Here is a 25,050-nt window from a genome sequence, read left to right as displayed (position 1 = left end):
TTAAATTTAGATTGCAATGGATTCTTTGGAGCCACTGTTCACAGTTATAAGCAAAGGTTTAAACTGGTTAGATCTGGGATACACATGGCCACAGGAACAAGGGGAATTAATCTAAAGGTTACTTCCCTTATTTCTATAATTTATAGATCAAAAGATATTTTTTGTCTTTCAGTGATTCTGAGGCCAATAATGTAACTGATGGAGTAATATTGAAACATTTTCATACAAACTCTTTGTGTAATAAGAATAACTTAGTATTCCTATTTTAATAGAACTACCTTCCATATGTACCATGTATGTTTAAATGGAACAGCCCTTGGGTAACCACTTAAATTGTTTTCCTGTTATAGTTATACCACGATTTTATGAGAGACAGAGACAGAGAGAGTACATTAACTGTAAGGGACATGATGCACTTGTGTTTTCTGTTTAGTCCAGTTATTTGTTACAGATCGAGGACATCAAATTGATGTATTCATTGTGAAAATAATGAATGGACAGGGACATGTTTCTTATTTTATACAATATGAGCCTCCAGAAAGACTATCAGGAGAATGAATCTTACTGCGTTTCAGAAGAACAACTCACCCTGTGCATTACTATTGAGGAGCAGAACACCATGGGCCTGTCCGTCTTCCTCCATACACATGTAATAAGGGTGGACTCCATAGTGGTTGTTGCTGTCCTGATAGGCAGAAAACAATGAAATTTATAAATTTAAAAGGACTAAAATCCAACAGAGGTAACTTACTATGTTTAGCATCTCTTATCATTAAAAAAACTAGTACCACATTTCATATAATTTTTTGAACATGAATAAATTTAAAAATAATTCAAAGTACTAAAGGAGTTAAAAACCACATACAATACAGGGGTTGAAAATTTGCTTGGCCAACTCATAATGGCACTTGAAAATTTCTGGCAACTGAGTGAATTTTTTAATCAAGTGGGTGTGTGCTTTATTTACTTTGAGTCCATAACTTCTACCATAAGTTTCTTTCCATTTGTCTTGATCAAGCTCATGCAAGTACCTGTCTCTACTTGTCACTACTAATAAATGATACCAGAGAACACTGGTCTCAATTTGTAAATATAATTAGTGTTAGAAGAGTAACAGAAAAAGTTCCAGGAAAAACAACATTCATGCAACTGAATTTAGGTCTTTAAAATTGTCAGCTTTTATATTTCTATCATAGCTGGTTTATAGTGGGCAAGTAAAATGTTTGTACTTGACTAACTGGACATGAATTTTGCTTTACAATCATTATTCATGAACAGGAAAAATTTTATGTAGCTGGACTTACATCAACCCCAACACCCTGATCACGGGAAAACATGGGCCAGATCTTGTGCCTCATATCATGGCGGAAAGACTTGTGCACATTCTCACCAAATCCATAAACATTGAAGGTGGGTAGTTTGGTGGCAATCTGCAAGAACTGGTCAGCAAATGTAAGACCACCAACTGAACTGTCCCATCTTATAGAAAGAAAACAACAAACGAATATCAAAAAATATTCTGCATAACCTTGTGTATAATCTGCATCCATATTTGTCTGGATAACCACTCTAACTGACTTTCAAAACTTTTACACAAATTTTTAACATTGCTGACTATGATGCATAAGGAGGCAAAAAAAGAACTCTTTGAATGTAAACATATATAAACTTTAAACCTCAACAGTAATATCATTCTAAAGCCTGCTTGATAATAGCAACTCATAGGTAAGATATGTGGCTCTCAACAATATTTTCCACATTATTTAAAATGAAATATGCTTTCTGCATAAACAGCTGTGATAGGCATGATGGGAACTACTAGCATATCACTACATGAATACAAGCAATATTATACCAAACTGTCATCAGCATATCACTGTATGAACTCAAGTACTATTATACCAAACTGTCACTAGCATATCACTGTATGAACTCAAGTACTATTATACCAAACTGTCACTAGCATATCACTGTATGAACTCAAGTACTATTATACCAAAATGTCACTAGCATATCACTGTATGAATACAAGCACTATTATACCAAACTGTAACTAGCATATCACTGTATGAACTCAAGTACTATTATACCAAACTGTCACTAGCATATCACTGTATGAACTCAGTACTATTATATCGAACTGTCACTAGCATATCACTGTATAAACACAACTAAAATTATACCAAACTGTCACCAGCATATCACTGAATGAACACAAGTACTATTATACCAAACTGTCACCAGCATATCACTGTATGAACTCAAGTACTATTATACGAAACTGTCACTAGCATATCACCGTATGGACACAAGAACTATTAGACCAAACTGTGGGCAGCATATCACTGTATGAACACAAGTACTATTATACCAAACTGTCCCTAGCATATCACTGTATAAACACATGTACTGTTATACAAAATTGTCACCAGCATATCACTGTATGAACACAAGCACTATCATACCAAACTGTCACTAGCATATCACCATATGAACTCAAGTACTCCAAACTGTCACCATCATATCAATCCTAACATATCAGTTTATAATCCTTAGACCATTGTAAGCACATCAAAATATAATACTTAGACCATTGTACATGTATACTACTTAGACCACTGTACATCTAAAATACTTAGACCATTGTATGTGTATAATACTTAGACCATTGTATGTGTATAATACTTAGACCATTGTACATGTATAATACTTAGACCATTGTAAATGTATAATGTTTAGATCATTGTACATCTATAATACCTAGATCAGTGTACATGTATAACACTTAGACCATTGTACATGTATATTACTTAGATCATTGTACATCTATACTACTTAGATCATTGTACATGTATAACACTTAGACCATTGTACATGTATATTACTTAGACCATTGTATATGTATAATCCTTAGACCATTGTACATGTATAATATTTAGACCATTGTACATGTATAATGCTTAGACCATTGTACATGCATAATAATTTGACCATTGTACATGTATAATGCTTAGACCATTGTACATGTATAATACTTAGACCATTGTATATGTATAATACTTAGACCATTGTAATAATACTTAGGCCATTGTACATGTGTATTGCTTATACCACTGTACATGTACAATACTTAGACCATTGTAGATGCATAATACTTAGACCATTGTATATGTATAATACTTAGATCATTGTATGTGATTGTATAATCCTTAAAATGTTGTAAACATATCAGTGTTTAATCCTTAGACCATTGTAAACATAGCAGTGGATAATCCTTAGACTATTGAAAGCATATCAGTGTATAATCCTTGGACTATTGTAAGCACAGCAGTGCATAATCCTTAGGCTGTTGTAAGCATATAAATGTATAATCCTTATACTATTGTAAGCATTGCAGTGTATAATCCTTAGACCATTGTAAACATAGCAGTGCATAATCCTTAGGCTGTTGTAAGCATATCAGTGTATAATCCATAGACTTGTAAGCATAGCAGTGTATAATCCTTAGGCTGTTGAAAGCATAGAAGTGTATAATCTTTAAACTATTGTAACCATATCAGTGTATAATCCTTAGACTATTGTAAGCATAGCAGTGTATAATCCTTAGACCATTGTAAAGATAGCAGTGCATAATCATTAGGTTGTTGTAAGCATAGCAGTGTATAATCCTTAGACTATTGTAAGCATAACTGTGTAAAATCCTTACGCTGTTGAAAGCATATCAGTGTATAATCCTTAGACTGTTGAAAGCATATCAGTACATAATCCTTTGACTGTTATAAGCATATCAGTGTATAATCCTTATACTATTGTAAGCATATCAGTGTATAATTATTAGATTCTTGAAAACATATCACTGTATAATCCTTAGACTATTGTAAGCACTGCAGTGCATAATACTTAGATGATTGTAAACATAGCAGCACATAATCTTTAGACTATTGTAAGCATATCAGTATCCTACAGAGGAGCAACCTATAAAGAAAATAGGAACCCTTACTTCCTTCAGGGCCAATATGTTTGTAAAACACATATATCTACATAGCAATCCAAAACTAACAATGTTTGTAAAACACATGTATCTATACTGCATTCCAAGCTAAGTATGTTTGTAAAACATATATTGACACAGCAATATATACTAAGCATGTTTGTAAAACACATACATCTAAACTGCAATCCAAACTAAGTATGTTTGTAAAGCACATACATCTATACACTGCAATCCAAAAGGTTCTAATAGTTCAAAAACAAGTGATAAGAAATCAGAAATAATGGCATGAAAATCTACTTAAGTCTTCTACATATGCACATAAATATGCCTTCTAAATTTCAGTTGTTTTAGTCAAGTAGTTTTTGTTTCATCTTTCTAACAAAGTTGATGGAAGTAACAAAATTAAATAATGTACCCAAACAATAACTTGCAATAATAGGTTGATAGTCTAATCAGTTCATCAGTGTTCAATCTCAGCTGCATTGTGTGTGTCAGTAGTACAAAAATCTATTAAATGATTGATTCAAATATGAAAGATGTAACCACATGATGTGGTATAAAAATAACTAGTACAAATCACATATCTCCATATCCATCATATTCCAGATGGGAAATCAGCACTTTAAACAAATGTCTTTTCATGATGTTATTCAAGAACACATTCATGACCTTCACAGAAAATTAATGAAATTAATCAGAGTGATACTATCCAAACGAAATTGTTTCAAAAAGCTTCCACATTTTTGCCCAATCCACATATGGAACTGAATAAAATAAACTTTTGGAAAGAAAAGACAAGAAAAACTGAAGCAATGTGGAAATTAAAAAAAAGGCAGACAAGACCAAATTAAGCAGTGGGTGAGGGCATAAAAGTACCTAAAATAACATCACATAGGTGGTTTGGCTCATATCAAATGATTAAACCAAGTGACATTAAAAACATCACTTTAAGGCACCCTCCAATAACACGTTTCCCTTCTAAAAGGTCCCTTGTACTTAGCAATAATTTTGTGCATTAAAACTACACTATATTAAAGAATGCAGGGACAAAACCATTCAGTTCTGATATTAATTCATTTTACATATGTACTTAAGAGGCTAATTTATTTGTAAAAAATTTTAATGAGACTTACATTACAGCTCCACTCCCATGTCTACGGACTTGGAAGCTGAAAGTATCATTGCTGGTGATGATTACTTCATAGCGTGGCTGGAGACCTTTGTGAGATGGCAGATTTAAGGTCATAGGTACTTTGTAACGCTCTGAGCTGTTATCAACATCAAACTGAAACATCATGCATAGTTTTGTTTAATTGATTTTCAAGAAGATTGTGGAATTAAATTTTTTAAAAATTTTGTCAACAAAATCAGTCTCAAAGAGAACAAGGTTAACAATTGTTCAACTTGTGGAAGGTAAATGGAAGATGACCAAAATGTCCACCAACCACTGAGTATGGTGTAAGGGAGAATAAAGTCTCTTTTTTGATTCTTCAAACGAGAAAAGCAGGTATAAAACTTGAAGTAATGATAAACTTATTTCAACAGTTTATGGCAACCAATGAAAATTTGTAATCCCCAGAAACAGGTTTAATAGGATTTTGCTTTGATAAGGTGTTTTATATTTTGAAATGAGGGAAGGGTTGATCATCAAGCATGGGTTTATCAAATAAATATGGCATGGAACAATGCATTTATACTGTAATAAATTAGTTGTTAAATCATTATCACTGCTCCCTTCAATATGGTTAAGTACATTAGACAAAGTAATCAAATGATAAACAAAAATCAAACTCTGTATGTATAAATTTTACATCAGCAAAATACCTTGAACCTCAAGGCATTGTCTCCTCTCATCTCCACTTCAAAGGTTATGTTTATAATATCCTTGCTAAATGGGCTGGAACCTTTTCTAGTCAGAGGTAAACGGAAACCTAAGTTTGTTTCAACTCTGCCTCCAGCTACACTATAGCCATAGTCTTGTTTTGGAAAGAAGCAGGCTGGTGCACTGTTGTTTGTTTCTTTATATATGCATCTTCTAGCTTCACATTTCTCTTTGGTTACATTATCAACACGTCCTAGGTGGTCAGGGTAGCAGTCTATCCGACTGATTTCTTCATCCATCTCAGTTCTAAAATAATTGAACAATTGAAGATTGGGATTATTGAACAGTAAATTTACTATCACATATATGAATAATAGCTTGACATGCAATTACAGTATTATTCATCAATAATACAAAAATGTAAACAAGGGTTAAAAGTCAGTCTGATATCATTTGCCTGGCTATCATCACCCTAGTGGCCATATGCAAGTGCGTTTTCCAAATAATCAGATTGCCATGACACAGATCACCACAGGAACATCAACACTTTCAGCACTGTATTTATTTTGGAACACCACTAACATTTATTCAGAACTGTAATCATTATTACGTTGTGTTAGAAATTCTAGGATTATTTCAGATTTATATGACAAAACTATAAGTTCTTATTTTATTTTCAATTGGTATTCTAGGGAAAAAAATTATTTGTTGAATTTTAAAAAGCACATTGCTTCTCACTGTTTTTTATTAGTTATTTTATGACCACATAATTATACTGCTCTCTCCCACAAAAAGATTGGAATATTTAAGGAATTTAGCAAAAATGATGGGATCAAAAATAATTATATAAAATATTGAGATGACTGGGAGGCCAGCTTTTATTAATATTTAGAAATGGTAATCCAATTAGATGGTGGATCAGCACAAACTGATCAAACTTGGAAAACTGATGCTTGAATGTTCCATAAAAAATTTGGGTGCAATTTGAACAAAGCTGTTTATGACAAGTTGAAAAGAGCAAATCAGGACAGACACAGAGGATTAAGCTAGGCTATAAATAAATTCAGTCTTGGCCATAGAGGAAAATGTGTGATAACAATAACAGAGGAGTTCATCAATTACAGGTCTGACTGTATATGAAAAAGATTAATTAATGTGTAATCCAGGAATGCTGGATTTGGGATCATTTAATGTATTCAAAGGAAGAAAAAAAACTTTTTCAGATCATTGAGACTTATCTAAACTAAAGAAACTGATTCAGAGGTTATATGACTTTCCAAAACTTGAACATATTCTAATTGTATTTGTAAACATGTCTCCATTGCACACTCAAAGATCAATATTGAAAAAGATAGAAAATTTAGGAAAAATAAAAATCACTGACATGGTCTGAAAATCTCCACAGGTTATCTACATGCAAAGATAAACAAACCTAACAAATTTCACATGACTATCTCCAGTGGTTTTTGGTAAATTGTAGAATTTGTTGTTGTTGTTCTTGGGTTTAATGCCATTTTTCAGCACAAGATAGGCTTGACATGGCGGCCAGTATAACTGGTGGAGGAAAAACCCAGGAAAACCCAGGGAAGAACCACCGACCCATGAGAAGCTACTGGCAGGCTTTCCCATGTACCTATGCTAGCCGAGCCTTGGACATAGGTGACATGGCAGTGACCCGGAAAGGTGAGCGCTTTAGACCAATCAGCCACTCAGGGCCCCGTAAATTGTAGAAAGAAGTCCTTAAGGTTAAGAATGATTAAACTGTAGAAAGAAGTCCTTGAGATCAAGAATGACTAAATTGTAGAAAGAAGTCCTTGAGGTCAAGAAGGACTAAACTGTAGAAAGAAGTCCTTGAGATCAAGAATGACTAAATCAAACAAGTTGAAAAATGCATAAAACAAACTGGAAAAACTGAAACAGACTGAGAAGCTAATTAGGTAATCTACATGTTCATACCCACATTTTAAATTAAAAAAATTGAATTGTTTATCTCAAATGGTTTTTGCTTTATTGAGCAAACAAGATTTTACCTCAGATTGTTTTTGCTTTATTGAACTAACAAGGATTTTATCAAAACAGTCTTAATTCCAACACGTTTCAAAATGTCTTTAAAAAAATGTATTACCTGAAAATCAAACCAAGCCATATACACAAGCCGATTTTCATGTGTATATGTTAAGTGGCTTAATAATAATAATAATAATAATAATAATAATAATAATATTTACTTTCAGAGGATAACATAGTTCACAAAACTAAGTTAGCCTGAAGCACTCTAATATATACAAATATTTTTGAAGAAAATTAACAAAGATGAACTGTATTACAGTTATTTACAATTTCATAAAAATAGACAATAATATAAATAGCTATATAATATATTGAGAACATATAAGGGAAGAAATGGAGGAAGGTACATGTTAATTATTCAGATTATCATGTGTCCATTTTCCTATTCTTTGATAAAAAGCATTTAATGTGAGCATTTCCTTCACATCTTTTGCTAACTATTCCAAATCTGTGGGCCTGAATATGCCTACATTTTCTTAAATAATTCATTTTGTAAATTTGGAGTTTTTTAATGTTATTATTACTTGCTGAAAACCATTAGAAGATTGACAAACAGACAGATGGACAGACAGACAGACAGATGGACTGGATCATGTCAAGATGATGCACCAAGTGCATTATTGCAAACATATTTGAACACTGACCATGAATTTGCTAATCCAAGAAAAGTTTTACCATCTGCTAAACACAGGCTCAATAAAAAAAAAAGGTACAACAGTTATGAAAATATTGCTTAATGTCAACACTACATGGATGCCATTAACAAACCATCCAAAATTGAGGAGTAGAGAAATATAGCTAGAAAATGATAATGAAAGACTCACAAACCTCCATGTGATTCTGAAAGCTCCATCTAGTTGAAGTCTTAGATTGGTTATCTTCAAAACTTTGGTCTGTTAGAAAATTAAACAGAAAGGATGTTAGAAAACACATTGCCAATTATGCAACTGAGCAAGATCAATGGTTGTCACTTTTCAACTAGTCTTTCAAATGTTTGTTAAAAAATCAAAGGTCAAATAGGTTTTGGTTTAAAATAAATGTTGGAATCTTCATGACCTGAAGATCCCATATTTGTTGTTCTTATACATTTTTGCTGTATCATCTATAACTAATTGCAATGACTACCCAAACTGTTATTTATGTACAGAAGTGTACAATACCAAACTCAACCTTTCTCTATATCTTTCATTAATAAATCAACCTTTCTCCAAATCTATCCATCACAAACTCAATTTTGCTCCATATCTATCCATCACAAACTCAACCTTTCACCATATCTATCCATTACAAACACAACCTTTCACCATATCTATCCATCACAAACTCAATCTTGCTCCATATCTATCAATCATAAACTCAACCTTTCTCTATATCTATCCATTTCAAACTCAACCTTTCACCATATCTATCCATTACAAACTCAACCTTGCTCCATATATCTATCAATCATAAACTCAATTTTGCTCCATATCTATCAATCACAAACTCAATCTTGCTCCATATCTGTCAATCACAAACTCAACCTTTCTCTATATCTATCCATTACAAACTCAATCTTACTCCATATCTATCCATCACAAACTCAATCTTGCTCCATATCTATCCATCACAAACTCAATCTTGCTCCATATCTATCAATCACAAATTCAACCTTTCACCATATCTATCCATTAGGCTTTCAGAATAGCTGATTGCTGATGTGCATTCTTAACTTTGGATTGTTTCATTTGCTTTAGAACTTTTAAATTAATTACCTCTTATTATGACATAATGCCTCTTTGGATACATTCGACAGTTTAGTGCAAACATAAATAGAATCATCTTTACATTATTTCCTGCTGCTAAATACATGCACATTATGAAAACAATCAATAAATAAAGACATTCAGATGTAATGTGCAGAAATGTGCATAAAGCTTTCATAGCATCTATGATGACTACAAACCTTATGGTTGTTTACAAACTTGAAATAGTAGTTTTATGAACAAAATTTAACTAACAAAAGGTTTCAATAATAAACATGTTTTTCAAAGATAAATAATATAGCTTAAATAAGTCTGATCAGTGTTATCGCTAAATCAACCTGATCTGTGATGTATGCAACAACCTGATCTGTAATGTATTATACAACCTGAATTGTAATGTATGCAACCTGATCTGTGATGTAAGCAACCTGATCTGTAATGTATTACACAACCTGATCTGTAATGTATGCAACAACCACATCTGTGATGTATGCAACAACCACATCTGTGATGTAGCCTGAGATCTAGAATGTATTATACAACCTGATCTGCAATGTATGCAACAAGCACATCTGTGATGTATGCAACAACCTAATCTGTAATGTATTATACAACCTGATATGTAATGTATGCAACAACCACATCTGTGATGTATGCAACAACCTAATCTGTAATGTATTATACAACTTGACATGTAATGTATGCAACAACCACATCTGTGATGTATGCAACAGCCTAATCTATAATGTATTATACAACCTGATATGTAATGTATGCAACAACCACATCTGTGATGTATGCAACAACCTAATCTGTAATGTATTATACAACCTGATCTGTAATGTATGCAACAATCTGGCCTGGAACGTATTATACATGTGACTTATAATTTAAGCAAAAACCTGATATGTAATGTATGCAACAACCTGATCTGGAATGTATGCAACAACCTGATAAGGAATGTATGCAACAACCTGATCTGTAATATAAGCAACAATCTGATCTGTAATATAAGCAACAACCTGATCTGCAATGTATTATACAACCTGATCTGTAATATAAGCAACACCCTGGCCTGAAATGTATTATACATGTGACTAATAATTTAAGCAACAACCTGACCTGTAATGTATTATGCAACCTGATGTGTAATGTATGCAACAACCTGATCTGTAATGCATGAAACAACCTGATCTGTAATATAAGCAACAACCTGACCTACACTGTATTATGTGACCTGATCTATAATGAATGCAACAATCTGATCTGTAATGTATTATGCAACCTGATCTGTAATGTATGCAACAACCTGATCTGTAATATAAGCAACAAATTGACCTACAATGTATTATGCAACCTGATCTGTAATGTATGCAAAAAACTGATCAATAATGCATGTAACAACCTGACAAGTGTTCGGTATCATACAACCTGATCTGTAATGTATGCAAAAGCTTGATCTGTAATGTATTAATCAACCTGAACTGTAATGTATTATACAACCTGATTTGTAATGTATTATACAATCTGATCTGTAATGCAAGCAACAGTCTGATATGTAATGTATGTAATGTATTATACAACCTGAACTGTAATGTATTATACAACCTGATTTGTAATGTATTATACAACCTGATCTGTAATGTATTTTACAACATGATATGTAATGTATGTAACAACCTGATCTGCAATGTATGCAAAAGTCTGATCTGTAATGTATGCAACAACATGATTTGTAATGTATGCAACAACTTGATCTGCAATGTATGCAAAAGTCTGATCTGTAATGTATGCAACATGATTTGTAATGTATGCAACAACCTGATCTGTAATGTAAGCAACATGATCTGTAATATAAGCAACAACATGATTCGTAATGTATGTAACAAACTGATTTGTAATGTATGCAACAACCTGATCTGTCATGTATGCAACATGCTGATCTGTAATGTAAGCAACAACACGATGTAAGCAACAACCTGATCTATAATGTATGCAACAACTTGATCTGTAAGGTATGCAACAACTTGATCTAATGTATACAACAAACTGATTTGTAATGTATGCAACAACCTGATCTGTAATGTATGCAAAAACTTGATCAGTAAGGTATGCAATAACTTGATCTGTAATGAATGTAACAACTTGATCTGTAATGAATGCAACAACCTAATCTGTAATGTATGCAAAAGCCTGATCTGTAATGTAAGCAACAACTTGATCTGTAATGAATGCAACAACCTGATCTGTAATGTATGCAAAAACCTGATCTGTAATGTAAGCAACAACCTGATCTGTGATGAATGTTATAACCATTTCATCAGCCTCAGCTTTTCCTAGTAATGCCAGATTGATGTGAAAACAGACTTTAAGAAAAGAATTAACAGAAGTATCATACTAAAAAGTCTCCTTAAGCATAGACATGAAAATATATAATCTAACTGAAACATTGTTCTTGCATCATGGACAGTCATATGCATGTCTGTTTACACATTTACCAATTTTGTCAACATTTACAGTCATTCAAGTAAATTAAGCCATTTATGCATACTAAAGCCTTATTTGCTAATGACAAATGACCATGTTAGGTTATGAAACGAACAGTAATGCAGTGGAAATTTAAGAAACTGAAATGATAAAGCTATTATCAAAATGATCATCAATGGATCAAGCAAAAAGAGAAAACAAATAATGACAACTATTGGAATTTTGGTGTAATTAAAAACTGTTATATTTTATAAGTCACACCAAGAAAATAAATACATCAGATTATTTTTTAAATATCATTATTCTTCTTCTTTCTTCTGCCTCCCAATGACTGACTAATTGATATATCATTTTCATGATATCTGGAAGGAATTGTGATTATTGGATTATGTGTAACATGCTTGGGAAACAATTAGAATACACAGTAAGCTTACTAGGAAAGTTTTTATAATACTTCCAAGATTTCAGACCATATAATTAGTTGAGCCTATTTTCATCATAATTCTTCATTTAGAAAGTATAGAGATGAAAACAATTGCCCCTTTTCTGTCCTTTCTTTGTCACAATCTGAGTCTAACACAGAATCCATCATTTTTTTTATCAAACGACTGTTCAGTCAATAAATTTCTACATAAGTCACAGGTTGTCAAATGTTAGTAAAGCACTAATGTTCAATAGCATAGATGTGGTTGTTCATGTAGTAGGCCACCAGTAACAGTACAAACAAGTCTGACATATTTCAAACTAATACTATAAGTTATAATACTAATTATGTATACCTTCCAAAAATTGGCAACATGACTGTGAAAATAGTCTCACATAAAAAATGTGTTCATTATTGCAAAAACAAGGCAAAGGATAGCAAACAGGAACTGTACACTTACCTGGGGATTAAAGGTAAAATTCAAGGATGTGCCATCATCAAGGTGAACTGATTGTACATTTATCTCAACCCCAAAAACCTCAATGGCATCAAAGAATAGAGATGCCTTATATTTGTTATGGTTAAGAGTAAACATCAGGGAGTCCTGAAAAATAATCATATATTTTTGTTATATACCTATACATTTTCTGACAATTTAACAGAATCATCATACTTCACTGACAAAATTAAGAATTTGCTTAACATTTCTATCTTTTTAAAAATGAATTCATCCTAAATCACAAACCAAAATTACATATTGATCACCCTATATTTGCATGAATATCACAGTTTATGAATGAAGTGCGTGATACAAGAATATTTTCACTATGATTATTGTAAATAACATGATTTATCCAATGCATGATGGCAAAAGATTCATATGTGATTTAGAGTTCCAGCCTTTTTGGAAAGGATGGTGATATGGAATCCGAAAATGAGAGTATGTTTTGCCTACTTTCTAGCTCTTTATTGTGTGCAAGTTTAATAAGTATAAAATAAATGCTTACATTGTCTTGTCTGTGACAAATGTTAGTGTATACTTAATAAAAAGAAGTATACTTATATAAAGTTGACACTGGACTAACAATTCAGCTTAAGCTTATGGTAGTTATTGTGGCTGCTGAATTCCAAAATATTCATTAGATGAGACATAATGGAACAAAAACTAATTACATTATATTTATAATTAGATGAGACATAATGGATACAAAAACTAATTACATCATATTTATAGTTAGATGAGACATAATGGATACAAAAACTAATTGTGTCATATTTATAATTAAAAGAGACAATGGACACTAAAACTGATTACATCATATTTATAGTTAGATGAGACATAATGGATACAAAAACTAATTAAGTCATATTTATAGTTAGATGAGACATAATGGATACAATAACTAATTACATGATATTTATAATTAGATGAGACATAATGGATACAAAAACTAATTACATCATATTATTATGGTTATTGATAACACTATCTCTTTCCAATGTCAATATAGCAACATACATCCAAGCCTTGAAATAAATGACAGACCTACCATTTCAGTATAACATTTGTTATGTATATTTAATTTAATTGTTTGTCTGTCAGATTTAAAATAAACAATTTCCATTACATGCTACTGTAATGTAACTTTGTTTACTGGATTGTCCAGAATAGAGTTTAGTTCTGGCTGATTTTTTTAAATATTTTATTTTCGACATAAAGAATTAATAAATGATTCATTATACCTTTTCACTGACCTTATTTTATAATCAGTGTCAGCTTTGGTAAAGAACTTTTTAATATATTTTTTAACATTCTTTCTCAGAGTAAGAACCATTAAGTTGAGTCAAGGTAATATCTGGTTGATGTGATATTTATCATGTAACAAGCTTTTATTCTTTCCAGAAGGTTGAACTCTTGACCCCCTGACCCCCATCAAGGAATCTGTTTTGCGTTGTAGTTAGTTTTATAGCTGATGTAATGATAAGAATTCTAGCACTTGTGCCTTAACACTTGAGATGTCAAGTTGTTTGATCTTGTGCCTAGTTTGGGCTGAGTTTTTTTATTTTCTTCAAATTATTGAAATTCAGGTGATTCTTTTCCCTGGAAATAAAATAAGTGCTCTGATAATTCTTGGACAAAGACATTCCTTGGAAATTATGCAGAATTCAAAAACAGGATTAATATTTTCTGTGATTCAACATGAGACTGTTGACACATCAGTACAATGCTGACTATTACAGATGTTGGATTTCATTGGGATTTTAACTCTGATTCACTTAGAATTTTCATTGATAGGACTTGTGTTTTTTAATTCTTGGATTATTTCTGGACTTAATTTGCAATACCATTAGTTACTTTTCTTATTTTTCACTTAGTATTTTAGGGAAATAAAATATTTGTTAAATTTAACAAAGCTTGTTGTACTCACTCTTTCTTGTTACTTATTTCAAGAGCACAGACTCATAACATACAATATTTCTCAATGTCAATATACACTCTAGTGTCATACATCAATGCCTTGAAATCAATGACAGTCCTACCATTTCAGTATAACACTATTTTTCTCAATGCCAATATACACTCTAGTGTCATACATCAATGCCTTGAAATCAATGACAGTCCTACCATTTCAGCATAACACTATATTTCTCAATGCCAATATACACTCTAGTGTCATACATCAAAGTCTTTAAATCAATTACACACCTATCATTTCATTATAACCCCATATTTCTCAATGCCAATATACACTCTAGTGTCATACATCATTTCCTTGCAATCAATGGCAATATACATCATACAATGAAATCAATGTCATACAATGTCATATACTCTAGTGTCATACATCACTGCCTTGAAATCAATGACAGACCTACCATTTCAGTATAACACTATATTTTTCAGTGCCAATATACACTCTTGTAACATACATCCATGCCCTGAAATCAATGACAGACCTACCATTTCAGCATAACACTATATTTCTCAATGCCAATATATACTCTAGTGTCATATATCAAAGCCTTGAAATCAATGACAGACCAACCATTTCAGTATAACACTGTATTTCTCAATGCCAATATACACTCTAATGTTATACATGAAATCCTTGAAATCAATGACAGACCTACCATTTCAGCAAAACACTATATTTCTCAATGCCAATATACACTGTAGTGTCATACATCATTGCCTTGAAATCAATGACAGACCTACCATTTCAGCATAAAGACTATATTTCTCAATGCCAACAAACACTCTAGTGTCATACATCATTGCCTTGAGATCAATGACAGACCTAACATTTCAGTATAACACTATATTTTTCAATGCCAATATACACTCTAGTGCCATACATCATTTCCTTGAAATCAATGACAGACCTATCATTTCTGTATAACACTATTTCTCAATGCTCATATACACTCTATTGTTATACATCATTGCCTTGAAATCAATGACAGATCTAGCATTTCAGTATAACACTATTTTTCTCAATGCCAATATACACTCTAGTGTCATACATCAAAGCCTTGAAATCAATGACAGACCTACCATTTCAGCTTGGAATGTAGCAAGATAGTACATGCCCGATTCATATGTATCTGAAAAAAAGACAGTATTGGAGTTTACTATATTTAATGTCTTACATCTGTCATAAGAGTAAATTGACAATGTTTCTGATAACATTTACCAGTAAATTCATGATTTATAATGCACATTACACAAAAACTATTTAATGTACATTATACAAAACTATTTAATGTACATTACACAAAAACTGTTTAATGTACTTTACACAAAATCTATTTAATGTACTTTACACAAAATCTATTTAATGTACATTATGCAAGACTTATTTAATGTACATTACACAAAATGTATTTAATATACATTAAACAAAATCTATTTAATGTACACTACACAAAAACTATTGAATGTACATTACACAAATTATTTGCTTCATACATTATTTTTTTCTACATCTGCTTCCCAAAAGTTTTCATCATCTAGTTTCAGAAGCTTCTTGTTAACACTCCATGAAGGTTGACTAATTATCACATTGTTGGCTCTGTACCCACTCTGAAATGCCCAATCTGAGATGTTTATTCTGCTAACACATTTTTGTTTTTAACAGGTGGAGATCTGTTTTTCCAATGCAGGATACATGCATGCATGTGTGTGTTCATGCATTCATGCATGCACATCTGTGTGTGGGTGGGTAAACATGTGTGTGTGTGTGTGAATACAGTTTAATGGCACAACAGCACAATCCATGCTAAATAATGCCTTATAAGTGTAAGCATCCAAAAAAAAACATCCAAAACATTAAATGGGCCAAAAAATAAAATCAGGCTAAAATTCTAAAATACAAAGTTTTATATGAATATAAAACACAATTATTTAAAAAGATCAAGGCATTTTCATCTGGAACATTATAATGCAATGTATCCCAGTCAAAACGGTTGGCTCTTTGGCCTTTTTTTTAAATCTTATCTGATTCTGCTGAGATTCCAACTGATTCATAGCTGCTCAAACTTCATTAAAAATAATCATATTGATGATGTTATAATTCATTTTAAGTTTCACTTCTACTATTATTTTACAATACTTCAGTGCAGGCACAATAAAGAACTATCTCACCATAAGACCCTACATTACAACAGAGTTTCAGCAAGTATGGTCATTTACCCCATTTCAGTAATAAAATTATTTATACTGTATCAGATACTTCACTATAAGGCAAACACACTATAAAGAGGTATACTTCATGTGATATTTCATTATAAGGCAAACACAATATAAAGAGGTATACTTTATGTGATATTTCATTATAAGGCAAACACAATATAAAGAGGTATACTTTATGTGATACTTCATAATAAGGCAAACACACTATAAAGAGGTATACTTCATGTGATACTTCATTATAAGGCAAACACACAATAAAGAGGGATACTTTATGTGATATTTCATTATAAGGCAAACACAATATAAAGAGGTATACTTTATGTGATACTTCATTAAAAGGCAAAGACACTATAAAAAGGTATACTTTATGTGATACTTCATTATAAGACAAACACACTATAAAGGGTATACTGGACATGTGGCCCATGGACAGAAACATTATGAGGGAGTAATGCACAATTGTATTTATCTATGTATAACATAAACCCCACAGTAGACAGCATAAAACAGACCCAGATCTGCCATCCCATAATTCAACAGCAGATCATGGTCTACACTGTTCATAGTCATGTATTCATTACATACATATAAATATTACTTCTCTTTACATCAAGACTTTTCTAGCTTTTAGTACATATTTTAAAAAATAATGCTCTGGTGGCCTAATGGTTAGAGCATCCACCTCGGATGCAGAAGGTTAGGTGTTCAAACCCCAGCCGAGTCATACCAAAGACTTCTAAATATGGTACTAACAGTTGCCTCGCTAGGCACTCAGCATTATGAGGTTAGTGTTAGGACTGGTCAGCCTAGTGTCAGGATAAAATGACTGAGTGGGACATCATGCTACATGTATGTGGCATGATGCTTCAGTGCTAGACATCACAATAAACTGCAACACTGCAGACATCCTAGCAAAATGACTGGAAATTTTATTAAAGCTACATTAAAAGGTCAAATCACACACACAAACACACACACACACACACACATTTTAAAACAAGTCTCATTTATTTTGCATTGAACTAACTATTCAGTGCTTTTGTATAATGAATGTAGTTAAGGTTATATTGTAACTAAACTTTTGCAAGAACTTGCCAATCATGTCACATAGAACTACTTAAGTTAATAAAAATCATGGCACCTGGAGGTGCTGAGGGCAGGGGATCAAGTTAACACAAATCATGAAATCTGGGGGTGCTGAGGGCAGGAAATCAAAGTTGGGCTTCTGGAGGGGCTGAGGGTGGGGAATTAAACTATAATATCTGAGGCTTTCAATTAGATGCATTTAATCAAGAGTTCATTTTTATATCAAGACTCAAAGATCCTCTTTTTGAAAGCAACATGTATTTAAATAGTGATGATGCTTGATTTCTAACAGAAATTATATGTTTAATCAACACTGTAACAAAGAGTTAGATTTTTGCCACCATAAAACATGATTGGTAATACAATGCAACAGCTCTTTTAATGTTGCGATATTAAGTGATGTCTTAAGGAAGTAATCATGAATGGGATTCATTCATTGAGAATTTATGATAAGCCATCACTATGTATATATTTGACATCATGTTTCAGTTTTTATTTGAATGATGTGTATAAAATGATATTGTTTATGTCTTCATTTGGTCTAAAGTATATATTAAGTATGTTATTAAATCTGTACTGCACAATATTCACATGGACTCAATGATCTTGTTGTTTAACAAGCTTGCTAAATCAATTTGCCAAATCACATGAAAAATTTCCAGTGCAAATTCAGTAACCCATATGTATTCCATCATGTCATGGATGTAATTTGTATTAAATTTGACCAAGATTGATGCATAGACATGTATGCGATAATGAAATTCCACCAAATGAATCAGAATTCAAGGTCAGGGTAATCATTGAATTTTTAACAACGACATACCTTTAATTTGGTGAAAACTCACTTGTGTAGTATTATTATTCATATTTGACAATGTTTTAACTGTTCTAGTGATGATGTACAAGGATGCCAAGCATCCTCTATATAGTACATGACAGTATACCTTCTAGTGATGACAAATAAGTATACCAAGTAATGCAAGTTATTTTCAAATGGGTGGCAAGTGATTAGAGCATAAGGAAAATGTCATGAAAACATACAATATTGAATCCTGACCTTAATCTTGAAAATAGGATCCCTGGTGTGTCGCTACACAACTTACCTTCAAGTGAGGTGGTACAAGTATACTATCCTTCATCCCTTGATCTCAGATGGATTTCAAGTTAATGATCAGAAGGGACAGTATAACGGTAAATGTAAACTACTTAGATGTGACCTGGATCTTGACGATAGCATCCACATTGTGGTACATAAAACATGATCTAGAAAGCATGTGACCTGGATCTTGACATTAGCATCCCCACTGTGATACACAAAATGTGATCTAGTAAGCATGCAACCTGGATCTTAATGATAGCATCTCCACTGTGGTACACAAAATGTGATCTAGTAAGCATGTGACCTGGAACTTTATGATAGCATCCCCACTGTGGTACACAAAACGTGATCTAGTAAGCATGTGACCTGGATATTGATGATATCATCCCTATTGTGGTACACAAAACATGATCTAGTAAGCATGTGACCTCGATCTTGATGATAGCATCCACATTGTGGTATACAAAATGTGATCTAGTGAGCATGTGAACTGGATCTTGATAATAGCATCTCCAGCATGGTACACAAAACAAATATGATCTAGTAAGCACATGACCTGGATCTTGATGATAGCATCCAGATTGTGGTACACAAAATGTGATATAGTAAGCATGTGACCTGGATCTTGATGATAGCATCCACATTGTGGTACACAAAACGTGATCTAGTAAATATGTGACCTGGATCTTGATGATAGCATCACCATTGTGGTTCACAAAACGTGATCTAGTAAGCATGTGACCTCGATCTTGATGATAGCATCCACATTGTGGTACACAAAACGTGATCTAGTGAGCATGTGAACTGGATCTTGATAATAGCATCTCCAACATGGTACACAAAACAAATATGATCTAGTAAGCACATGACCTGGATCTTGATGATAGCATCCACACTGTGGTACACAAAATGTGATCTAGTAAGCATGTGACCTGGATCTTGATGATATCATCCCCATTGAGGTACACAAAATGTGATGTAGTAAGAATCTGACCTGGATCTTGATGATAGCATCCCCACTGTGGTACACAAAACATGACCTAGTAAGCATGTGACCCGGATCTTGATGATAGCATCCCCACTGAGGTAAACAAAACGTGATCTAGTAAGCCAGTGACCTGGATCTGGATGATAGCATCCCCACTGTGGTACACAAAATGTGATCTAGTAAGCTTGTGACCTGGATCTTGATGATATCATCCCCATTGTGGTACACAAAACATGATCTATTAAGCATGTGACCTGGATCTTGATGATAGGATCTCCAATGTGGTACACAAAACTTGATCTAGTAAGCATGTGACCTGGATCTTGATGATAGCATCCCCATTGAGGTACACAAAACTTGATCTAGTAAGCATGTGACTTGGATCTTGATAGCATCCCCATTGTGGTACATAAAACATGACCTAGTAAGCATGTGACCTGGATCTTGATGATAGCATCCCCATTGTGGAACACAAAATGTGATCTAGTAAGCATGTACCAGTATATCAAGTTTCATCCCTTGAAGTAAAAAGATTTTAAAGTTAGATATCAAAAACTGGATGGGTATGTGGAAATGCTGATACTATGTCTCCTACTTTCCTCTAAATGATGGGAAACAACATGTCATGACACTGAAGGTAAAATAATTACAAATCTAGCTTCTTCAAGTCTCTGTTTATGTGTTTCAGCTCATGGCAAGCTCTTCCAGAGTGAAACAAGCTTTGAATGTACTGCTCATGGCAGTGTACCTTTTATACTATTAGCTTATAGTCACTAGTCACTGGCATCCCATACATTGGCATTATTTGCCCAGTTTTAGCCTCAAGATACCATATACTAGCTTTACTGAATGCAGCTAGTTGTCTACATCTCACTCTCTGCAAATGCAGACATGACAAAAAAGTTAAGCCTTACCTATGGATTGGCCATCATCCCAGAATAACTCTCCACTGGCTTGGCCTTTGTTATCAAGGGCCACAAGTAGTTTCATTGGATTCTGACGACTTAAAATTAAAAACAGAAAAATATTTGCATTTGTATTTGATAACATTATTTCTCAATCATAAAAGTTTATCTTGTCATTTTGACACTTGTATTAAACTGGCCAACCACAAAATGCCACTCATTCTGATACACTGAACAATCAGCATGAGATGTAAGCAACAGGTCTATAGCCACTTTACCTTGGGATATTTTACTCTATACATGCAATTAAAACATTAACAATGGGGCATCTGTCCATTTATTAAATCAAGTGATAAACAATATCCAAGTCGTGATAATTGTAAGAAGATGTGCCTTTGTGTGAGGTGGATCAAAGCTTGTGTGTGATCATTGTAAGAACATGTGCCTTGCATGAGGTGGATCAAAGCTTGTGTGTGATCATTGTAAGAACATGTGCCTTGTATGAGATGGATCAAAGCATGTGTGTGATCACTGTAAGAACATCTGCCTTGTGTGAGGTGGAACAAACTTGTATGTGATCACTGTAAGAACATGGGCCTTGCATGAGGTGGACCAAAGCTTGTGTGTGATCATTGTAAGAACATGTACCTTGCCTGAGGTGGATTCAAGTTTGTGTGTGATCATTCTAAGAATATGTGCCTTGTGTGGGGTGGATCATTGCTTGTGTGTGATCACTGTAAGAACATGGGTCTTGCCTGAGGTGGGTCAAAGAGTGTGTGTGATCACTGTAAGAACATGTGCCTTGCATGAGATGGATCAAAGCTTGTGTGTGATCATTGTAAGAACATCTGCCTTGTGTGAGGTGCATCAAACTTGTGTGTGACCACTGTAAGAACATGGGCCTTGCCTGAGGTGGATCAAAGCTTGTGTGTGATCATTGTAAGAACATCTGCCTTGTGTGAGGTGGATCAAAGCTTGTGTGTGATTATTGTAGGAACATGTGCCTTGTGTGATATGGATTCAAGCTTGTGTGTGATCATTGTAAGAACATGTGCCTTGTCTGAGGTGGATTGAAGCTTGTGTGTGAATATTGTAAGAACATATGCCTTGTGTGAGGTGGATCAAAGCTTATGTGTGATCACTGTAAGAACATGTGCCTTGTGTGATGTGGATCAAAGCTTGTGTGTGATCATTGTAAGAACATATGCCTTGTGTGATGTGGATTAAAGCTTGTGTGATCACTGTAAGAACATGTGCCTTGTGTGGGATGGTTCAAAGCTTGTGTGTGATCAATGTAAGAACATGGGCCTTGTGTGGGGTGGATCAAAGCTTGTGTGTGATCACTGTAAGAACATGGGCCTTGTGTGGGGTGGATCAAAACTCGTGTGTGATCACTGTAAGGACATGTACCTTGCATGAGGTGGATCAAAGCTTGTGGCCAATTATCAGCTGAGTGCCAAAATAGTCAATAAAAATTAAAATTTGTATGTATATATGAATAGTAATTGGAAACAAAACATTAGTATGTATGTACAAAGTCCATTAAAACAGCAGAGAAAAATGTATTTAAAGAAATCTTTACACATGCACTGTTAAGTATTATTTTCACTGATTATAGTGGTTGATGTTTATAACAACTGATAAATCAGCACATATAAAGTAAACAACAGAATACATAAAAATATAGCTTTAAACATGTCTAATGTTCAAACATTTCCTTCAGCCTATGCCTTTAGATTTGTAAGCCACTTTGTAAATAGATATATAAATAACAATGAAATTGAGGTCTTTATTATTTCCTCAGTGATACAACCATCAACATAAAAATACATAAAGAATGAATTGAAAACTAAGCAATAACATATGAAACATCAAACACAAAATACCTTTATTAACAAAGCTCAATCTACACTGTACATCCAGTATGCAAATAAAGGAGAAAATGGATACTGTCAGGAAATTATGAATAGTCATTTGATTATTCTACAGGTTAAAGATGTAAAAAGGGCTAGATGATATAAGTATGAAAGCTAACACATGTTCAGAACATACATGTACCTATTAAAGAAATAAATGGAATAACAAAACAATATAAGTCAGCCTGGTGCAGTCAAATGTTTCATGTATTTCCACATGGAAGCAACAGTTGTCATACAAAACTGATTGAAATACAGTTTGATTCTTACAAACAAGAGCTATCCAGTCATAGAAAATCTTTCCCAAATGAGCACTGACAGTATCAATATCTGACAGCAAACTTCCCAAATGAATACTGACAAATTCAATGTCTGACAGCAAACTTCCCAAATGAATACTGACAAATTCAATGTCTGACAGCAAAATAATTCATCAATAATAGCAAAAGAGTGAGATAAAATCTGTTCAAAATGAACCGATCAAATCCCAGGTTTCAAATTTTTGAATTAGAGATCAATACATATACAGTTAGCATCTGTGATTTTGCTGCTCAATATTTATTCTGTTTGCCATACCTAACACTTGTACTGAGTGCAATATATTCAAGCAAGAGAGTTAATGGTATCACATCCAAATTTGGAAATTTTAAGATTTTACAAAACCACCATTCAGTAAACTGCTTGCTTTCTGGTGTTTGTGTGTGGATACTTTGTTGAGTTAGAAACTTACCAGATAAGTCATTCAGAAGATCATGTAGACCAGATAAATCATTAGGAATGACATCTTGTCCAGATAAATCATTAGGAAGGGCATCTAGTCCAGATAAATCATTAGGAAGGGCATCTAGTCCAGATAAATCATTAGGAATGACATCTAGTCCAGATAAACCATTAGGAATGACATCTAGTCCAGATAAATCATTAGGAAGGGCATCTAGTACAGCTAAATCATTAGAAAGGGCATCTATTCCAGATAAATCATTAGAAAGGGCATCTAGTCCAGACAAATCATTAGAAAGGGCATCTAGTCCAGATAAATCATTAGGAAGGGCATCTAGTCCATAAATCATTAGGAAGGGCATATTGTCCAGATAAATCATTAAGAAGGGCATCTAGTCCAGATAAATCATTAGGAAGGGCATCTGGTCCAGATAAGTCATTAGGAAGGGCATCTGGTCCAGATAAATCATTAGGAAGGGCATCTGGTCCAGATAAATCATCAGGAAGGGCATCTAGTCCTGATAAATCATTAGGAAGGGCATCTAGTCCAGATAAATTATTAGGAAGGGCATCTAGTCCAGATAAATTATTAGGAAGGGCATCTAGTCCAGATAAATCATTAGGAAAGGCATCTAGTCCATAAATCATTAGGAAGGGCATCTAGTCCAGATAAATCATTAAGAAGGACATCTAGTCCAGATAAATCATTAAGAAGGGCATCTAGTCCAGATAAATCATTAAGAAGGGCATCTGTTCCAGATAAATCATTAGGAAGGGCATCTGGTCCAGATAAATCATCAGGAAGGGCATCTAGTCCAGATAAATCATTAGGAAGGGCATCTAGTCCAGATAAATTATTAGGAAGGGCATCTATTCCAGATAAATCATTAGGAAGGGCATCTAGTCCATAAATCATTAGGAAGGGCATCTAGTCCAGATAAATCATTAGGAAGGGCATCTAGTCCAGATAGTGTTGCAATGTTTGTTGAGTTGTTGGAGGTTTCAATCATGTGGAACCACATGAACAACAGGTGGAGTGATCTTTCATTTTGCAGCTCATCAATTACATTACAATGCAAGTGGCACAAAACAAAATAAGAA

General features: G+C 33.4%; 1 protein-coding gene across 3 annotated transcripts in view; it reads right to left on the bottom strand.

Annotated features, from left to right (window-relative positions):
- The window catches only part of LOC149806562 (maltase-glucoamylase-like), a 353,277-nt gene that overhangs the window by 207,573 nt on the left and 120,654 nt on the right, over window positions 1-25,050 (bottom strand). For all 3 annotated transcript variants that reach the window (XM_089954672.1, XM_089954663.1, XM_089954683.1), the window contains 8 exons: window positions 21,323-21,411; window positions 16,099-16,148; window positions 13,003-13,146; window positions 8,715-8,779; window positions 5,819-6,122; window positions 5,128-5,279; window positions 1,305-1,479; window positions 589-685 (listed from right to left, as the gene is read on the bottom strand). In XM_089954672.1, the coding sequence (XP_089810798.1) occupies window positions 589-685; window positions 1,305-1,479; window positions 5,128-5,279; window positions 5,819-6,122; window positions 8,715-8,779; window positions 13,003-13,146; window positions 16,099-16,148; window positions 21,323-21,411 (1,076 nt within the window). The remainder of the gene's footprint in view (window positions 1-588; window positions 686-1,304; window positions 1,480-5,127; window positions 5,280-5,818; window positions 6,123-8,714; window positions 8,780-13,002; window positions 13,147-16,098; window positions 16,149-21,322; window positions 21,412-25,050) is intronic.

This window comes from Sinohyriopsis cumingii, chromosome 1 (genome assembly GCF_028554795.1).
Source record: "Sinohyriopsis cumingii isolate HCF-2022 chromosome 1, ASM2855479v2, whole genome shotgun sequence".
In the NCBI taxonomy this organism is placed as follows: domain Eukaryota; kingdom Metazoa; phylum Mollusca; class Bivalvia; order Unionida; family Unionidae; genus Sinohyriopsis; species Sinohyriopsis cumingii.
This window is presented reverse-complemented; position numbering and strand designations above follow the sequence as displayed.